Source organism: Gadus morhua, chromosome 15 (genome assembly GCF_902167405.1).
Source record: "Gadus morhua chromosome 15, gadMor3.0, whole genome shotgun sequence".
In the NCBI taxonomy this organism is placed as follows: Eukaryota; Metazoa; Chordata; class Actinopteri; order Gadiformes; family Gadidae; genus Gadus; species Gadus morhua.
The window spans coordinates 24,509,582-24,525,517 of NC_044062.1; the positions used below are offsets into that span (position 1 = coordinate 24,509,582).

General features: G+C 42.2%; 1 protein-coding gene across 13 annotated transcripts in view; it reads left to right on the top strand.

The window, feature by feature from the left end:
* The window catches only part of ccdc88ab (coiled-coil domain containing 88Ab), a 141,294-nt gene that overhangs the window by 59,744 nt on the left and 65,614 nt on the right, over positions 1-15,936 (top strand). For all 13 annotated transcript variants that reach the window (XR_003979652.1, XM_030379137.1, XM_030379142.1 and 10 more), the window contains exons 5-8: positions 3,427-3,485; positions 4,070-4,153; positions 4,722-4,862; positions 5,379-5,554. Coding sequence is in view for 12 of the 13 variants with exons in the window: in XM_030379137.1 (XP_030234997.1) it covers positions 3,427-3,485; positions 4,070-4,153; positions 4,722-4,862; positions 5,379-5,554 (460 nt within the window). In the remaining variant the exon portion in view is untranslated. The remainder of the gene's footprint in view (positions 1-3,426; positions 3,486-4,069; positions 4,154-4,721; positions 4,863-5,378; positions 5,555-15,936) is intronic.

Below are 15,936 nucleotides of genomic sequence, written 5' to 3' on the forward strand. Positions count from 1 at the left end.
TCGAGGGAATCGAGGGGGCCGCTGAGCACTGGTGGATTGCGGAAGTATGCACTGTTCCCGGGGGCTTGGCTGCAATACAGTTAAACAAATCTACACAACAAAGAAGTCTGTCGATTGGCCTGTCCTCAGTATCAGGTGGCTCCAGTGGGAATGCAAATCTGAACTACCTTAACCTCTCAGTTAGAGAGGAAGGTTGGTATCTTAAGGTCCAAGGAGAATGTAAACAGTTCCTTTTTAGATTGATTAGTAATTATACAAACAAGGTTTATGTAAGGTTTATAAATTGCATATACAAATTGCATTATAGCAGTAGTATAAATGCATTATAGTTATGATTAATATTTCCACGACAGTTTGTGCGCGTGTGTTCTTACCTGCGTGTGTGTGTGTGTGTGTGTGTGTGTGTGTGTGCGCTTCCGTGTATGTTTCGCTGCCTTTGTGGTGACGTGCGGTGTGTGCGCGTGCAGTGTTTCCCCCTGTAAATGTCTTAGTCAAGGGGGGGGGGTGGGTCTCCGTTTCAATTCAAAGAGCTTTATGGCCATTGTTGTGAACAGTATTACCGATGCATTATTGATCTTTATTTTTTACACCTGATGGAAGCATGTTTTCTTTGCCTACGAGAGTTTTCTACTTTGTTAATGCATAATAATTAAAAAAAACACTTTTTTTTAGTTTTTATATACATTGGTAGTCAAGGCGGGGCCCTATTGTTGTTAAGGCGGCCGCCTTAACAACACAGTGCTGGGGGAAACACTGGCGTGCTTGTGAGTGTGTGTGTGTAGTGTGTGCGCGCGCATGTGTGTGCGTTTTCGTGTATGTTCGTGCGCATGTGTTTGCTTGCGGTGTATATATGCGTTCGCGCTTGGCACATGTGCACTTGAGTAACTGGTGCGACAGGCCTGCTATTTTGGATGTAAGATATATTTGATGACAACAGTGATCCCTGTGAAAGACCTATTGGGTCATCTTTCTCATTCACTACTGGATAACCACGAGGGTAACCGGTTGGAGTTGGTGTTCTCTGACTCTTGTGGTTCCTACAGGAAGGAGGGAGGGAGGGAGGGACGGAGGGAGAGAAGGAGTTCTTTCACCCTCTTTCCTCCCTTGCTTGTTCAACCTGTCTGGCCACAATGAGTTATCTTGTCCTCATCCTTAAATCTGTCTATAAAATCTCTTCTACCGCTTGCGTCCTCCCTCTCCGTCACACACATCGATTCAAACCCTCAGCATACCTCTTCATGCCACTTAGTTTAAATAATCTCTTTTCTTGATTACCGGCTTTACCCTCTCATGATGATGCTGGACTCTTTAAGTTTTCTCTACGTAAAAAACTTAGTTGGGATGGATTGAATCATGGGTTGGTATTGAATCATGGGTTGGTATTGAATCATAAGCCATGGAAAGAAAGAAGGCGGGAGAGATTGATTGGCTTCTCTGGTAGGAATCAATCAAACCAAATTAATCTGTCAGCCCCTGTGTTGGCATATTGTCCTTCCACTAAGGAACGGCTTCTCACCTGTTCCCCTGCTGCTCTCTTATTGGCTGACTCAAGGATTCCATAATTCCCTGGGGGTCAGGGAACATATCCTAATCACGACTCCATACACTCTGTGGCTTGGTCATCTTGTAGGCATGTGTGGAGGTGTGTGTGATTATCGATAAGCTTCTGTCCTATGCCATGTGGACTGCCAAAAGCCTTACTTTTATTTTAGAAATGTTGCTGATGTATAAATCAACCCATGCCTAAGTTATATTATGGTGCTGTTATACCATAGTATTGTGTCTATAGTCTCGAATACCGTCCCAAGATTAGGAGTTCCAAACAAAAAGTTTTTTAGATGTCTTGTGGTTTTATTTACCCTTTTCTGCCGTTCACAATAGGCTTAACTTGCTAACAAACACGTCTGCCTGAAGCTCAATTAGAATTAGGTGGGCTGATGGCATTTTGTTGTTAAGCTGTCCCCTCTCATAAAGAAGTGGTCGAGTTGATGAAGGCTGCACAGCTGTTCAACTGGTAGCACTAATAGGCAAATCATTAAGGGACGCCTTCAAAGGTGAACGCTACAGCTTTGTACACATGACCAAAGCAGAAATTGAATATAGAATAGAGCATGCAGAACATACATTATGGATAGAAAAATGGTTAGTATTTCATGTGTAAAGCAATGATCAGCCTTAAATTATATGCAGTAGCATTTTGTAGCTAGCTGGTCCTATCGGCATACTGTTTCTATTATATACTGTTCTTCAACTAACTGGTCCTATGGGCATTCTGTTTCTGTTGGATACTGTTCTTTATATTACTGCAATAAAGAGAAAACATTGTGTACTGAGAGGATTACAAACTAGCCTGGGTGGCAAAGGGACCACCTAGCAGAGGCAGTTGGCATGGTTACTGTCACTAAGCTGGATTTCTCATTGGAGCAGGAATCTGTTACTAGAGCAACCGCTATGGGCTGCAATGTGTTATAATATGTGTTATAATATGCAATATGTTAAAACACAAAGGCCCAGTTCACACAAACTTGAACAGACTTAAACAAAAACATAAAGATTCACCAAATTACATATTTTGCACCTCTTGCATACAGTAGGACTCACACAAGCATCGATACTCCAAATACTGGCACCTATTAATGAATTCATAATGCACGCACGCACGCACGCACGCACGAACGCAGTGCGTGCACACAGACAGACAGATGAGCTCAGGCCTGTAGCCGTTGGCAGCAGCTGTGAGTTGGTTTCCTGGGTTTTGTGACACGATGCCCGGACACGCGTCTGTGCTCAGGGGAAACCCCCCTGTACTGAAGGAGCTATTCAGTGGATTAACAAGCCAGATGCAGTAAGCAAGGGTGATGCCCATTAAGAAATGTACAAAGATATTGGTTACTCTTCAACTTTCCTCCTACCTATCAAAAAAATGTTGTTTTTTTTATTACATGAAAGAATAATGATTTAAAACATCAAATATCATCCTCCTTCTCCTGTCCTGGGGGACGGTTGTGACAGATTGTTACATCACTCTCCGGTAATTTCTGTTCTAACCCTCCGTTCCCATCCCTATAAAATACTACCACCCAAAACAATGAGGTGAAAATAAAGAGACCACCCAAAGAAGAGAGCTGAGCTACATTCTTTACCAGGTTCAGTGTCCATGTGACACCATGTCTTCACCAGACAGTGGTTTGAAATGTTGATATGAAGTTTGAGTTCAGGTTAAATCAATAATACACAAGTCACTTCAGATGACTGGAGAATTCACAAGGGCTGATCAACTATGTTATCCTTTTACTACTTCAGTGAAACAAGATATGCCTTTGAGGCGCATATTGTCATTTACCTTCTTTCTTAAATCCGTACAGATATTGCTCCTGGGTTCCTTCAGGGATAATTTAAACGGGTTTCTCTGATTTCTCTGTACAGAGCAAGGTCTGGAAGAGGTGCAGAAGCTGTTACTGTTGCTGCTGGGGTGTGCTGTTCAGGTAATCTCCTTCTCCTCCTCCTCCTCCTCCTCCTCCTCCTCCTCTTACTCCTCAATCCGAACCGTCATGTTACCTCTGATAATGAAAAGCAACACTATTTAGTGATGTCTATGGATAGTAAATCACTACAAAATCCTAGTAAATCATAATGCAACCAAGTGAGTAAATAGGTTTCATTGTTGATACAATGACTAATCCTACTACTCATTCATAAGAGTACTAACCTTCAGCAGTGAGCTCCTGCTCCATTGTTGTCCAAGCAACAGGCAGCGGCTTGATGAGTGACCGTAGCTCTGTCTGCTTTTGACACACAGCTTTTTAATCAATAAACTCTCACCATCTCCATTGCCTTTTCATCACTAGCAGTTCTACAGGAAATCAATGTGTGACGTGGGCTTCTTTGTGTCGCGCATATATGTAGACCACATTTCTATTATAGAATACAGTCCTTTCCCTAGAAGTTATTTGTGGGATGGGATGGGTGTGTCAACTTTGTAAACAATAATTATAATGTATGAGTATTTGTGATAAAGTTGTAATAATGTGTTGTACTGTGTTTCTGCCCCTCTCCCTTCTGTCTCCAGTGTGAGAGGAAGGAGGAGTACATTGAGCGCATTCAGACTCTGGACTTTGACACCAAAGCAGCTATTGCGGCCCACATCCAAGAGGTATATCTGCTGCTGTGCCTCAATACACTGATCACCTAGAACTACCAACCTGAACCAGTTCAGCACATTAAGGCCAAAGCACAATCTCAGTTCATGTTTGTAACACAAGCCAAAAACGAATATAATCCTATTGTTGCTAACTGAGCAACAGGGCCTGGGTGTAGGAGGGCTGTATTTTCCCACTCTCTTCCTATCGGACTCAAGTCTATTTTGGGCGTTAAAATACCAAAACAATATTCTGCGCCCATTCCGCGTGCCTCCAACTTTAGAAAGAAAAAGACAATTAATCACAAATTAATAGTTATTGCCCGTTCTAATGACTTTGAAATGCAACGCCAATGATATGTCTTGTTGGCAGACTTTATATATCGTATTTCATACAGGATCAACTTGCATTTTAGCGACTCTTACCAAGATTAAAAAAAACTGTTTTAATGTGTACACTTTCAACCAGTGTAGAATAAGGACCATCTTTAATAATCGATCTATACATCCATCTCTGTGGATTGGGCTTGATTGATGAAGTGCGAGTGAGGACCCTGACTGAACTGACCTCATCCTGGCTCAGGTGACACACAACCAGGAGAAGGTGGTGGACCTACAGTGGCTGGAGGGAGGGGAGCTGCCCACCGAGGATCTGGACGGCCTGACCCGGAGCCTGGCCTTCCACCTCAAGCGCCTGGTCGACGAGCGGGACACGCAGTTCGAGGTAGGGCCCCCCTGGGGGGGCTCTGGGCCGGGGTCATTAGGGTCTCTGGAAACATACACATCCCTCCTCTTCCTAATCATAATCATCCATAATTGTTTGGATTTCCTCAACAAGGTTCTCCTCGACTGTCTCCTGGCCATCTTGAAATTCTAATTGTAAATCAATAAACTGTGTCCCTCCAAAGAGTCCGTCTCCTCCTGGGTACACTTGGTCAATTCATCGTATTCGTCAGGACCACATTCTGAGTCAGTCTTGTGCTTAAAGTCAAAGGACAACAAATACTATCCATGAATCCTTCCCCACTCATAATGGGGATGGTTTCTTATAGTACATTCATTTAATAGATTTATTTCCGGTTTCCTGCTCCCTACCTCCTATACTCTCCCTCCCTCCCTACCTACCTACTGTCCCTACCTACCCTCCCTACCTCCCCTTCTTACCCTCCCTACCTACCTCCCCTCCCCGTCACCTACCCTACTTACCTACCCCACCTACCTACCCCCATATGTCCACCAGACCATCGTGGATCTGACCCAGGAGCGGGACTTTGTGCAGCTGTCCCCCCTGGTGCCCGGTCCCGGCATGTCCCCGGGGGGGGACTCTCCCAGCATGAGGCGGACGGAGAGCCGGCAGCACCTCTCTGTTGAGCTGGCCGACGCCAAGGCCAAGATCCGCCGCCTGCGCCAGGAGTTGTGAGTAAATGGCTGTGGCCCCTAACCCTAACCCTGCCCACACTGCTGAGGGTTTGCGAGAGTGGTGCGCCGAGAGGATGGTCGCACTGACAATGGCTCCGCATTCACTACGCAGCTTTATGTTTATAATTGTTTTTATTGTTAGTTTTTTTGTACGTACTGCACTGTCGCTCATTCAGTATGATCGACTGGCACTTTTGGAAATTCGTTCGTCACTTAAAACTGAGTTTTTCTCAACTTACCGGAGTGCTTGCTGTGACTCCTTTGTCTTACCGCCGGTATGCCTACCAATACGCCGACGGAAGAGAAAGAAGAGAGGCAAGCGAGCCGGCATCCTGTGCAGATCTCGGACGAGATACTGCAACCCACCACTTCCAAGCATTCTACTAGCGAATGTGCAATCTTTGGACAATAAACTGGACGAGCTACACGCACGGATTGAATTCCAGCGGGACATTGCAAACTGTTGTGTACTGGCATTTACCGAGACCTGGCTGGATCCTATGGTGCCTGACTCTGCCGTCACTCCGACCGGCTTCTCCATCTACCGGCAGGACAGGACTTCCGAGTCAGGTAAAAGAAGGGGAGGAGGGGTATGCTTGATGGTTAACTCTCGCTGGGGCTCGGATGTTGCTGCACTTTCAGCACACTGCTCACCAGACCTGGAGCTTTTATCGATTAAAGTTCGCCCCTTCTACCTCCCACGGGAATTCAGCTCCGTTATTGTCACAGCAGTATACATTCCACCGCAGGCGGACAAAACGTGCGCGTTAGAGGAACTTTACAGAGTAATTAATGGACTTGAGGATGCTCACCCTGAGGCGGTTTCTATTGTTGTTGGAGACTTCAATAGGACCAATATGAAGAAAGTTTTACCGAAGTACTATCAACACATAAACTTTCCTACCCGGGGTGATCAGTTTCTTGACCATTGCTACTCACAGATTCGAAAGTGTTACAAACCCCTCCCCCGCCCCGCTTTCGGAAAATCGGATCACACCTCCATTATGCTTATCCCTACCTACAGACAGCGCCTAAAACAGGAAAAAACGGTTTCTAGGGCAGTTCAACGCTGGAGTGCTGAAGCCATTAGCACTCTGCAGGACTGCTTTGACACAGCAGACTGGCAGATGTTCTTTGTTGCAGCTGATGGGGACATCAATGAATACACAGACTCTGTCTCCTCATACATCTCCAAATGCATTGATGATGTCGTACCTAGGGTCAGTGTTAAGACCTTCCCAAACCAAAAGCCCTGGGTAAATGGTAATGTCCGTGCTAAGCTCAAAGCACGGTCCTCTGCCTTTAACTCTGGTGACCAGGAGGCTTTGGGGAAGTCCAGATGTGACCTGCGGACGGCCATCAGAGATGCAAAGAGAGAATACAGGGACAAGCTGGAGTCCACCTACCTCAGCTCTGACCCCCGACGCCTGTGGGGTGGCCTGCGACACATCACTGGCTATAAAGGGAGAAATAGCAGTGATGATCAGCCTGCCGCCTCTCTCCCTGACGACCTCAACACCTTTTACGGAAGGTTTGAGGCAACCAACCCCCTTCCTTCAGCAAGACTGGCCGAGGACCAGGACGACTACACTCTGTCCCTGACCGTGGCTGACGTGAGGCGAGAGCTCCAAAGGGTGAACCCCCGGAAGTCATCGGGGCCCGATGGAGTCCCAGGCCGCGTCCTCAGGGGGTGCGCTGACCAGCTTGCGGAGGTATTCACCTCCATATTCAACTTGTCACTGCATCTGTCTGAAGTCCCCACCTGCTTCAAGCAGGCCACCATCATCCCCATACCAAAGAAAACATCAGTAACCTGCTTGAATGACTACCGCCCTGTAGCACTGACCTCCACAATTATGAAGTGCTTTGAGCGGCTGGTCAGAACCCACATCTGCTCTACCCTTCCCAACACCCTGGATCCCTTTCAGTTTGCATACCGTCCAAACCGATCAACAGACGATGCCATTGCCCTAGCTACACACGCCACCCTCTCCCACCTGGAAAAGAGCAACACATATGTGAGGATGCTGTTTGTGGACTACAGCTCAGCATTCAACACTATTGTGCCTGCCAAGCTCGTCCCGAAGCTCAGGGGCCTGGGTCTTAAAACACCCCTGTGCAACTGGATCCTGGACTTCCTGACGAGCAGACCCCAGGTGGTGAGAATGGGCAACCACACCTCCTCCTCACTGACCCTGAGTACCGGGGCCCCCCAGGGCTGCGTACTCAGTCCCCTCCTGTACTCCCTGTACACGCATGACTGTGTGGCAACACACAGTTCCAACATCATCCTGAAGTTTGCAGACGACACTACCATCCTGGGTCTCATCTCTAACAACGATGAGACCGCCTATAGAGATGAGGTAAGGGTCTTGGCAGAATGGTGCCAAGACAACAACCTGTCTCTCAACGTCTGCAAAACCAAGGAAATGATCGTGGATTTCAGGAAGCTGCAGAGGGGGGGTCAGGACCCCATACACATCGAGGGAGCTAGGAGTGGAGAGAGTCTCCAACTTCAAATTCCTCGGTGTGTACATCAAGGATGACCTAACCTGGTCCATGCAGGCAGGCTCAGCAGTCAAAACTGCACAGAAGCGGCTATACTTCTTGAGGAGACTCAAGAAGTTTGGCATGTCTCCAAAAACTTTAACAAACTTTTACAGATGCACCATTGAGAGCATCCTCTCAGGCTGCATCACTGCCTGGTATGGTAGCTGCTCCGCTGCCGACCGCAAGGCCCTGCAGAGGGCCCTGCAGAGGGCCAGCCCCTGAGGGTCTCAAAATACCTACCCTTTGATTTTATATATATTTTTTAACGTTAAAAAATTGTATAAAATCAAAAGGTGGGTTTTTGGAAAAAATAAGCTTTGTGTTATGTGTGGGGCAGTTAGATGGGTTCATCACACTTGTTTTGATATGGGTAGGTCAAAAGGTCAAGCCGCATAATAGATTTATAGCCTTTTTTAACATTAAAAAAATTGTATAAAATCAAAAGGTGGGTTTTTGGAAAAAATAAGCTTTGTGTTATGTGTGGAGCAGTTAGCTGAGTTCACCAGATGTGTTTTGATATGGGTAGGTCAAAAGTTCAAGCCGCATAATAGATTTATAGCCTTTTTTAACATTAAAACAATAGTATAAAATCAAAAGGTGGGTTTTTGGAAAAAATAAGCTTTGTGTTATGTGTGGGGCAGTTAGATGGGTTCATCACACGTGTTTTGATATGGGTAGGTCAAAAGGTCAAGCCGCATAATAGATGTATAGCTTTTTCTGAGTAAAAAATATATATAAAATCAATGGGTAGGTATTTTGAGAAAATAAGCTTTGTGTTATGTGTGGGGCAGTTAGATGGGTTCACCAGATGTGTTTTGATATGGGTAGGTCAAAAGGTCAAGCCGCATAATAGATTTATAGCTTTTTCTGAGAGTAAAAAAAATATATAAAATCAAAGGGTAGGTTTTTTGAGAAAATAAGCTTTGTGTTATGTGTGGGGCAGTTAGATGGGTTCACCAGATGTGTTTTGATATGGGTAGGTCAAAAGGTCAAGCCGCATAATAGATTTATAGCCTTTTTTAACATTAAAAAAATAGTATAAAATCAAAAGGTGGGTTTTTGGAAAAAATAAGTTTTGTGTTATGTGTGGGGCAGTTAGATGGGTTCATCATACTTGTTTTGATATGGGTAGGTCAAAAGGTCAAGCCGCATAATAGATTTATAGCCTTTTTTAACATTAAAAAAATAGTGTAAAATCAAAAGGTGGGTTTTTGGAAAAAATAAGCTTTGTGTTATGTGTGGGGCAGTTAGCTGATTACAGCAGATGTGTTTTGATATGGGTAGGTCAAAAGGTCAAGCCGCATAATAGATTTATAGCCTTTTTTAACATTACATTTTTTTTATAAAATCAAAAGGTGGGTTTTTGGAAAAAATAAGCTTTGTGTTATGTGTGGGGCAGTTAGCTGAGTTCACCAGATGTGTTTTGATATGGGTAGGTCAAAAGGTCAAGCCGCATAATAGATTTATAGCCTTTTTTAACATTAAAACAATAGTATAAAATCAAAAGGTGGGTTTTTGGAAAAAATAAGCTTTGTGTTATGTGTGGGGCAGTTAGCTGAGTTCACCAGATGTGTTTTGATATGGGTAGGTCAAAAGGTCAAGCCGCATAATAGATTTATAGCCTTTTTTAACATTAACATTTTTTTATAAAATCAAAAGGTGGGTTTTTGGAAAAAATAAGCTTTGTGTTATGTGTGGGGCAGTTAGCTGAGTTCACCAGATGTGTTTGATATGGGTAGGTCAAAAGGTCAAGCCGCATAATAGATTTATAGCCTTTTTTAACATTAAAAAAATTGTATAAAATCAAAAGGTGGGTTTTTGGAAAAAATAAGCTTTGTGTTATGTGTGGGGCAGTTAGCTGAGTTCACCAGATGTGTTTTGATATGGGTAGGTCAAAAGGTCAAGCCGCATAATAGATTTATAGCCTTTTTTAACATTAAAAAAATGGTATAAAATCAAAAGGTGGGTTTTTGGAAAAAATAAGCTTTGTGTTATGTGTGGGGCAGTTAGATGGGTTCATCACACGTGTTTTGATATGGGTAGGTCAAAAGGTCAAGCCGCATAATAGATTTATAGCCTTTTTTAACATTACATTTTTTTATAAAATCAAATGGTGTTTTTTTTTTAAAGAAATAAGCTTTGTTTTACATAGGTAGGCCTTGTATTAACACATCTAAGTTGGTTTGACACAAATTCGTCCATCGAAGCCAGTGCTGAATAGATTTTTCGAATGTGTCGAATATCCAACGTCCAATATAAAACTAACTTTACCACGGTTTCCTACCGGATGGCTGAGCTTCTCACCCTATCCCTAAGGGAGACGCCAGCCACCCTTCTGAGAAAACTCATCTCGGCTGCTTGTACCCGCGATCTCGTCCTTTCGGTCATCACCCAACCCTCATGACCATAGGTGAGGATAGGAACGAAGATAGACCGGTAGATCGAGAGCTTTGCCTTGCGGCTCAGCTCTCTTTTCCTAACAATGGTGCGGTAAAGCGAACGCAATACCGCCCCCGCTGCTCCGATTCTCCGGCCAATCTCACGCTCCATAGTTCCCTCACTTGCGAACAAGACCCCGAGGTACTTGAACTCCTTCACTTGGGCAAACTAAACACGTAACGCATAATACAATCAATGGCAATGTATATTACCGCGGGGACACATGCATATTAGGATAGCATACAATACTCATGAGAAACAATGTTTATAATGTATTGCGTATATCATTAAATAGAACCACAGTTACCGCATATCATATGTTATAGCCTATCATACGTTTTCTTTGCCGAAATTTATTTGAGGACTCAGTATTTCTGAAGTTGTGGAAGAAAACCCCTTATTCCATGTGTGAATTAGGCCACATTATTTGGCAATAAACTAAGCCATTTGCAAATTCATGTGCATCTGTCTCATCGGAGACTGCAGACGCGCTGTCAAAATATCAACTCGTCCGATTCAAATGCGCTCATGGCTCTTAAAGGGGATGGGAGCTGGCACTCTCATTGGTTTGTTGCACGTTACGCCCAAACCACACCTACGGGTAATTAGGCTGCTTCAGACCAACCCTTTTGACGCTTGCGCCGTGGCGCAAGCGTCATTTATCCGCCTGTAAAATAGCGATAGCGCCGTAGAACCGCCCACAAAGCTACTTGCGCTTTGCGCTTTCCCACTTGCGTTTCAGACCGTTAAAATAGGGCCCTCAGTGTTCAGACGGGTCCGGATGGTTCTTGGTTTCGCAGTGCAGCTCTGTTTTTGTGCTGACAGAAGGCAGCGTGGTCCAGACAATACGCTATCCATATGGAACCAGGAGGAGATGCACTCTATTGACATGGGAAATTCAAGCTTCAACTGTGGATTAGTTGCCCCTTCCTATACTGATGCTGCTGGCTGGGATTCTTGAAACATTATGAAGTATTGTGTCATCACATGACCCTTGTCTCCATCTTGGCCTCTGTCTTGGTTCCCAGGCCTCTGTTTCGCTTAGGGTCTTAAAAAGTTTGTAACATGTTTTCTTTTATTTGTTTTTCGACAGTATAGTCAAAGGGAAGGAAAGTCAGAGAGAGAGATATAAAGTGGGGAAAGTAAAGGGGAACAGTGCCTGTTGGGGGACAATCCACATTACATGTAAACAATATTTTACATGTCTTGAAATGTACATTAACCATTTATACCAGCCTTTAGAAAATGAGTCTTCCTTAGTTTTTAATCCATATGTGAGTCTCTCCATTGTTTGAATAACACTGATAATGTTGAGCCATTGTCTGTAGTCAGGTGCAACAGACTGGAGCCAGTTCTTAGTGATGGCTTTTTTTGCTCCAGCAAGAAGAATCTTTATCAAATATTGGTCTCCTTTGTGCACAGTTCCTCCCACATGTTCAAGATATAGGACAAGACAAGTTCGGGGGATTTTGTATCCTAGAACCTCGCACAGCACATGGATATGATCCCAGAAAGGTTGAATTTTACTGCAGCTCCAAAACACGTGTGTATTTTTAGGATCCATATAGTTGCATAGTCTCCAGCAGGGTTGTTGAGTGTTTGTTTGTTCGCTAGTAATCTTGGGCGTTATAAAGAAACAAATTTGTTTTTTCCAAGTAAATTCTCTCCATCCATGTGACTATTTAGTTGTCTGATGTATTTTCCACATATCATACCACATCGTGTCCGGGATCCCAGTTATTTTTCCCATTTAGCTTTGACATATAATGTTGGATCATTCTTAGATTCCATCAAACAAGAATATAGAATTGACACAGCTCTGGGAATGACATCATTGTAGGATTGAACAATCACTTTTACGATAGCATGTATCTCATCAGCGTGTTTCTTAATTATTTTTATATAGTAATCTCTTAATTGTAAGAATCTGAAATAAGTCCTGATTTTTTTAGGCCATAAGTATTTTTTAAATCTTGAAAGTTCACCCTTTTCGATAACCTTGCACATAACGTTTATACCCATCTCAGTCCATTGTTTGAATCTTGTATCAAAAATTTCCAGAGTGAATTCTTTATCAAAAGCTATGCATTTTAATAGACCAAGTTCCCTTCCCACTTTCAGTTGTTGGATTACGGAATACCATGTATTTATGGTAAAAGTTTTTATTGGGTCTAATTCTTCCTCTTTTTTAGTATGGGCGGGAATTTCTCTTTGCCCTGTGAGTGGTTGAATCAGGGGCCCAGACGTAGGTATTTCAATATCTTTCCAACAAGCTACATAATCAACATTACACCATTCAGTAAGTGTACTCAATTGTGCTGCATTAAAGTATTCCCTGAAGTTAGGAAGTGCCAGCCCCCCCTTGTATTTAGGCAGCTGTAGAGTGGTATATTGAATAACGTTTGGAATAAATATTTGTATGAATGTATGTTATCTTGATATTAGTCTATCCCAATTGTGAAACTGGATATGTGGTATACAAACAGGCAAAGATAGAAACAAATATAATAAATGTGGTAAAATCATTTTCTTTCATAATTTTCACTGCATTTATCATGTCGGTGAGGCTCAGTGGATAAGTTGACCACTTTTCAATATCTTTCCGTGTGTTGCCATCAATATGGAAAAGCTCTTACAAGTTTGTGGTTATGCTAATGCCTAAATATTGAATTGATTTAGCTTTCCAATTTAATTTTAATTATTTTAGTTCTTCATTTGGAGAGCAGTAAAAACATGAGGATTTGAGTTATAGATATTTACATTTACATTTAGGGCATTTAGCAGACGCTTTTATCCAAAGCGACTCCAATAAGTACACTTATCATAAGAAGTGCATCAATATATCGCTGTCGGTACAGAAAGGATGTTCATAGAACCAAGTGCAAGTACCACAATCGCTAGGCTAATCAATTCCCTGTGTTATAGCCATGATAGCAGCTACTGCAGTTGCTACACAGTTAAGTACTATAATACAATACAATACAATACAATACAATCCCCCTTGTGTGGCCACAAGGGGGATATATGTTTAATTTGTAACCTGAGTGTACGCTAAAATGTTCTAAAATTTGCATAAGTTACATGAGGGAGTTTACTGTATCTTTTAATATGATCAAAATTTCATCCGTGAAAAGGCTTATAGTATGGTTTTGGTCATTGATACCTATTCCTGTTATTACACCCTCTTGTCTAATCATTTGGGCTAATGGTTCTATAAAGAGAGCAAACAAGGTGGGGCTGAGACAGCAGCCCTGTCTGGTTCCTCTTTCCAAAGTAAATCTGTCCGATATTGAGCCGTTTACTTAATTCTAGCTGTTGGTTTGCTATAGAGTGATTTGATGCATTGAATTGTTTTCTCACTAAATCCAAATTTTACTAAGGTTAAATATAGAAAATCCAAGTTGACCCTATCGAATGTCTTTTCGGCATCTAGGCCGATTAATGCTGCTGATATTTTATTTTTCTGTATTTTATTTATAATGTGAAGTACGTACTCTCCTGATATTATCCTGAGTTCGTCGACCTAGGACAAAGCCAGTCCGGTCCTCATCTATTAAATCTGATACTATTGTTTGGAGCCTGTTTGAAATTATAGTGGTATAAAGTTTGTAATCTATATTAAGAATTGATATTGGTGTATAATTTTGGCAGTATTCTTTATAATTTAGTGGTTTGGGAATGACTAATTGTTGCTATGATACAATAATGATACAATTAAAGGCTCTTGGTCATAATGGCGACAGATCTTTTTCAAGTTTTTTGTACCACTCAAATCCGTCACTACCGGGAGCCTTGTTTGTTTTCAATTTTCTCATTGCCTCTTGGATTTCATCTGTAGATATCTTTGCTGTTATGGGTTCATTTTGCACTTTACCTAGAGAAGGCAGATCCAGGGAATCTAGAATTTTTTTATTTCCTTATGATTTGTTGCAGATGTTTGGGCGTTAAGATCTTTGTAATACTACCTGAACATACTTTCAATTTATTTTGGTTCTTATTTAATTTGGTTGGTATTAGGATCACGTCGTTTATTGACTGTAATCCCTGCCTGTTGCTTGCGTTATCTTCTCGCCAATAATTTGGCAGCTTTAGGGCCTAACTCATAGTAATTTGGTTTTAAATACCTAACCTTTATCTCTATTCCCTGTAGCATTCTATTCATTTGGTTTCTCAACTCTTTCATTTGTTGCTCTATTTTTTGGTCGGTTTTCTATTTATGATTTTGTTCTAATTGTTTCAGGTCAGCTAACAGAGACTTGTACTGAGTTTCTTTTTCTTTTTAAGTTTATTTGTAATTGCAATTAATTTTCCTCGTATGACAGCTTTTAGAGCATCCCATAGTGTTGCTGGGTCTGTCTCGTCATTATCATTCTCCTCTAAGTACCTCTATATTTCAGCTTTGATTTGTTCGACCACCTGTTTGTAATTTAATATCCCCACGTTTAATCTCCATATTGTGTCTTTTCATCTGGACTTCAAATATATTTTTAAATAGATTGGGCTATAGTCGGACAAATCGGACACTCCAATTTGATGTTCCTGTATTCTTTCCCTGTCTTCCTTCTGCATAAAAAATAGTCAATTCTTGAGTATATGCAGTGTGCTGCTGAATAATGAGTGAAGTGTCTCTGTAGTGGATGGAGTTCCCTCCATACATAAAGATTTTGTGGCATTAGGAAGAAGAATTGCAACACCTCTTTTGCGGGTGTTAGAATGGGAGCTATAGAAAGTGCTTTTAAACCCAAATCTTTTAAATTTCTCATGGTCTGTTTGTGAAAGGTGGGTTTCTTGCAGAAAGTTAATCTGCGTCCTCTCCTTTTTAATTTTAGCTATAATTGTTGGTCTTTTGACTGGGTTTCCTAAGCCATTAACATTTAGAGACGTAAGCTTAATACATTCTTGTTTGGTATTCATTGGCTGTTTTTGTTTTTTTCCCATTGTGGTGTCCCCCCCTCAGGCTAACAGTGCATTAACCATAGGCACTTAACATCAAATAAAACAAACATATAAAAAAATAAAGTAACAGAAAATGCGACCTCCAAAAAGAGATGTCAACAAACCTCATATGTTGACCCTCCTTTAGTTTTGAGGGGAAATGCCTTCCACAAGAGAAGGGCCCCCAGCTAATAGTAAGATGTAACCCATAAGGGGTAGATCTGCCCATACTAGACTATGTTGGAGGCAGCTGTGCTTCAGTCCCTTTGAGCCAACAAGTCTGATATCTAAATCCCTTCAGGTCACATCGAATTTCACACTTCTTTTTTTCTTTTTTGACCTGTATTACACTTTAAGGATATGTTATTCACATTTATACTTAGTCAGGTATTCGCGTCGCGTGTTGTCATCGCGTGTTGTTGTCCTCGCGTTGGAATTCTTGCAGCCGTCCTTTC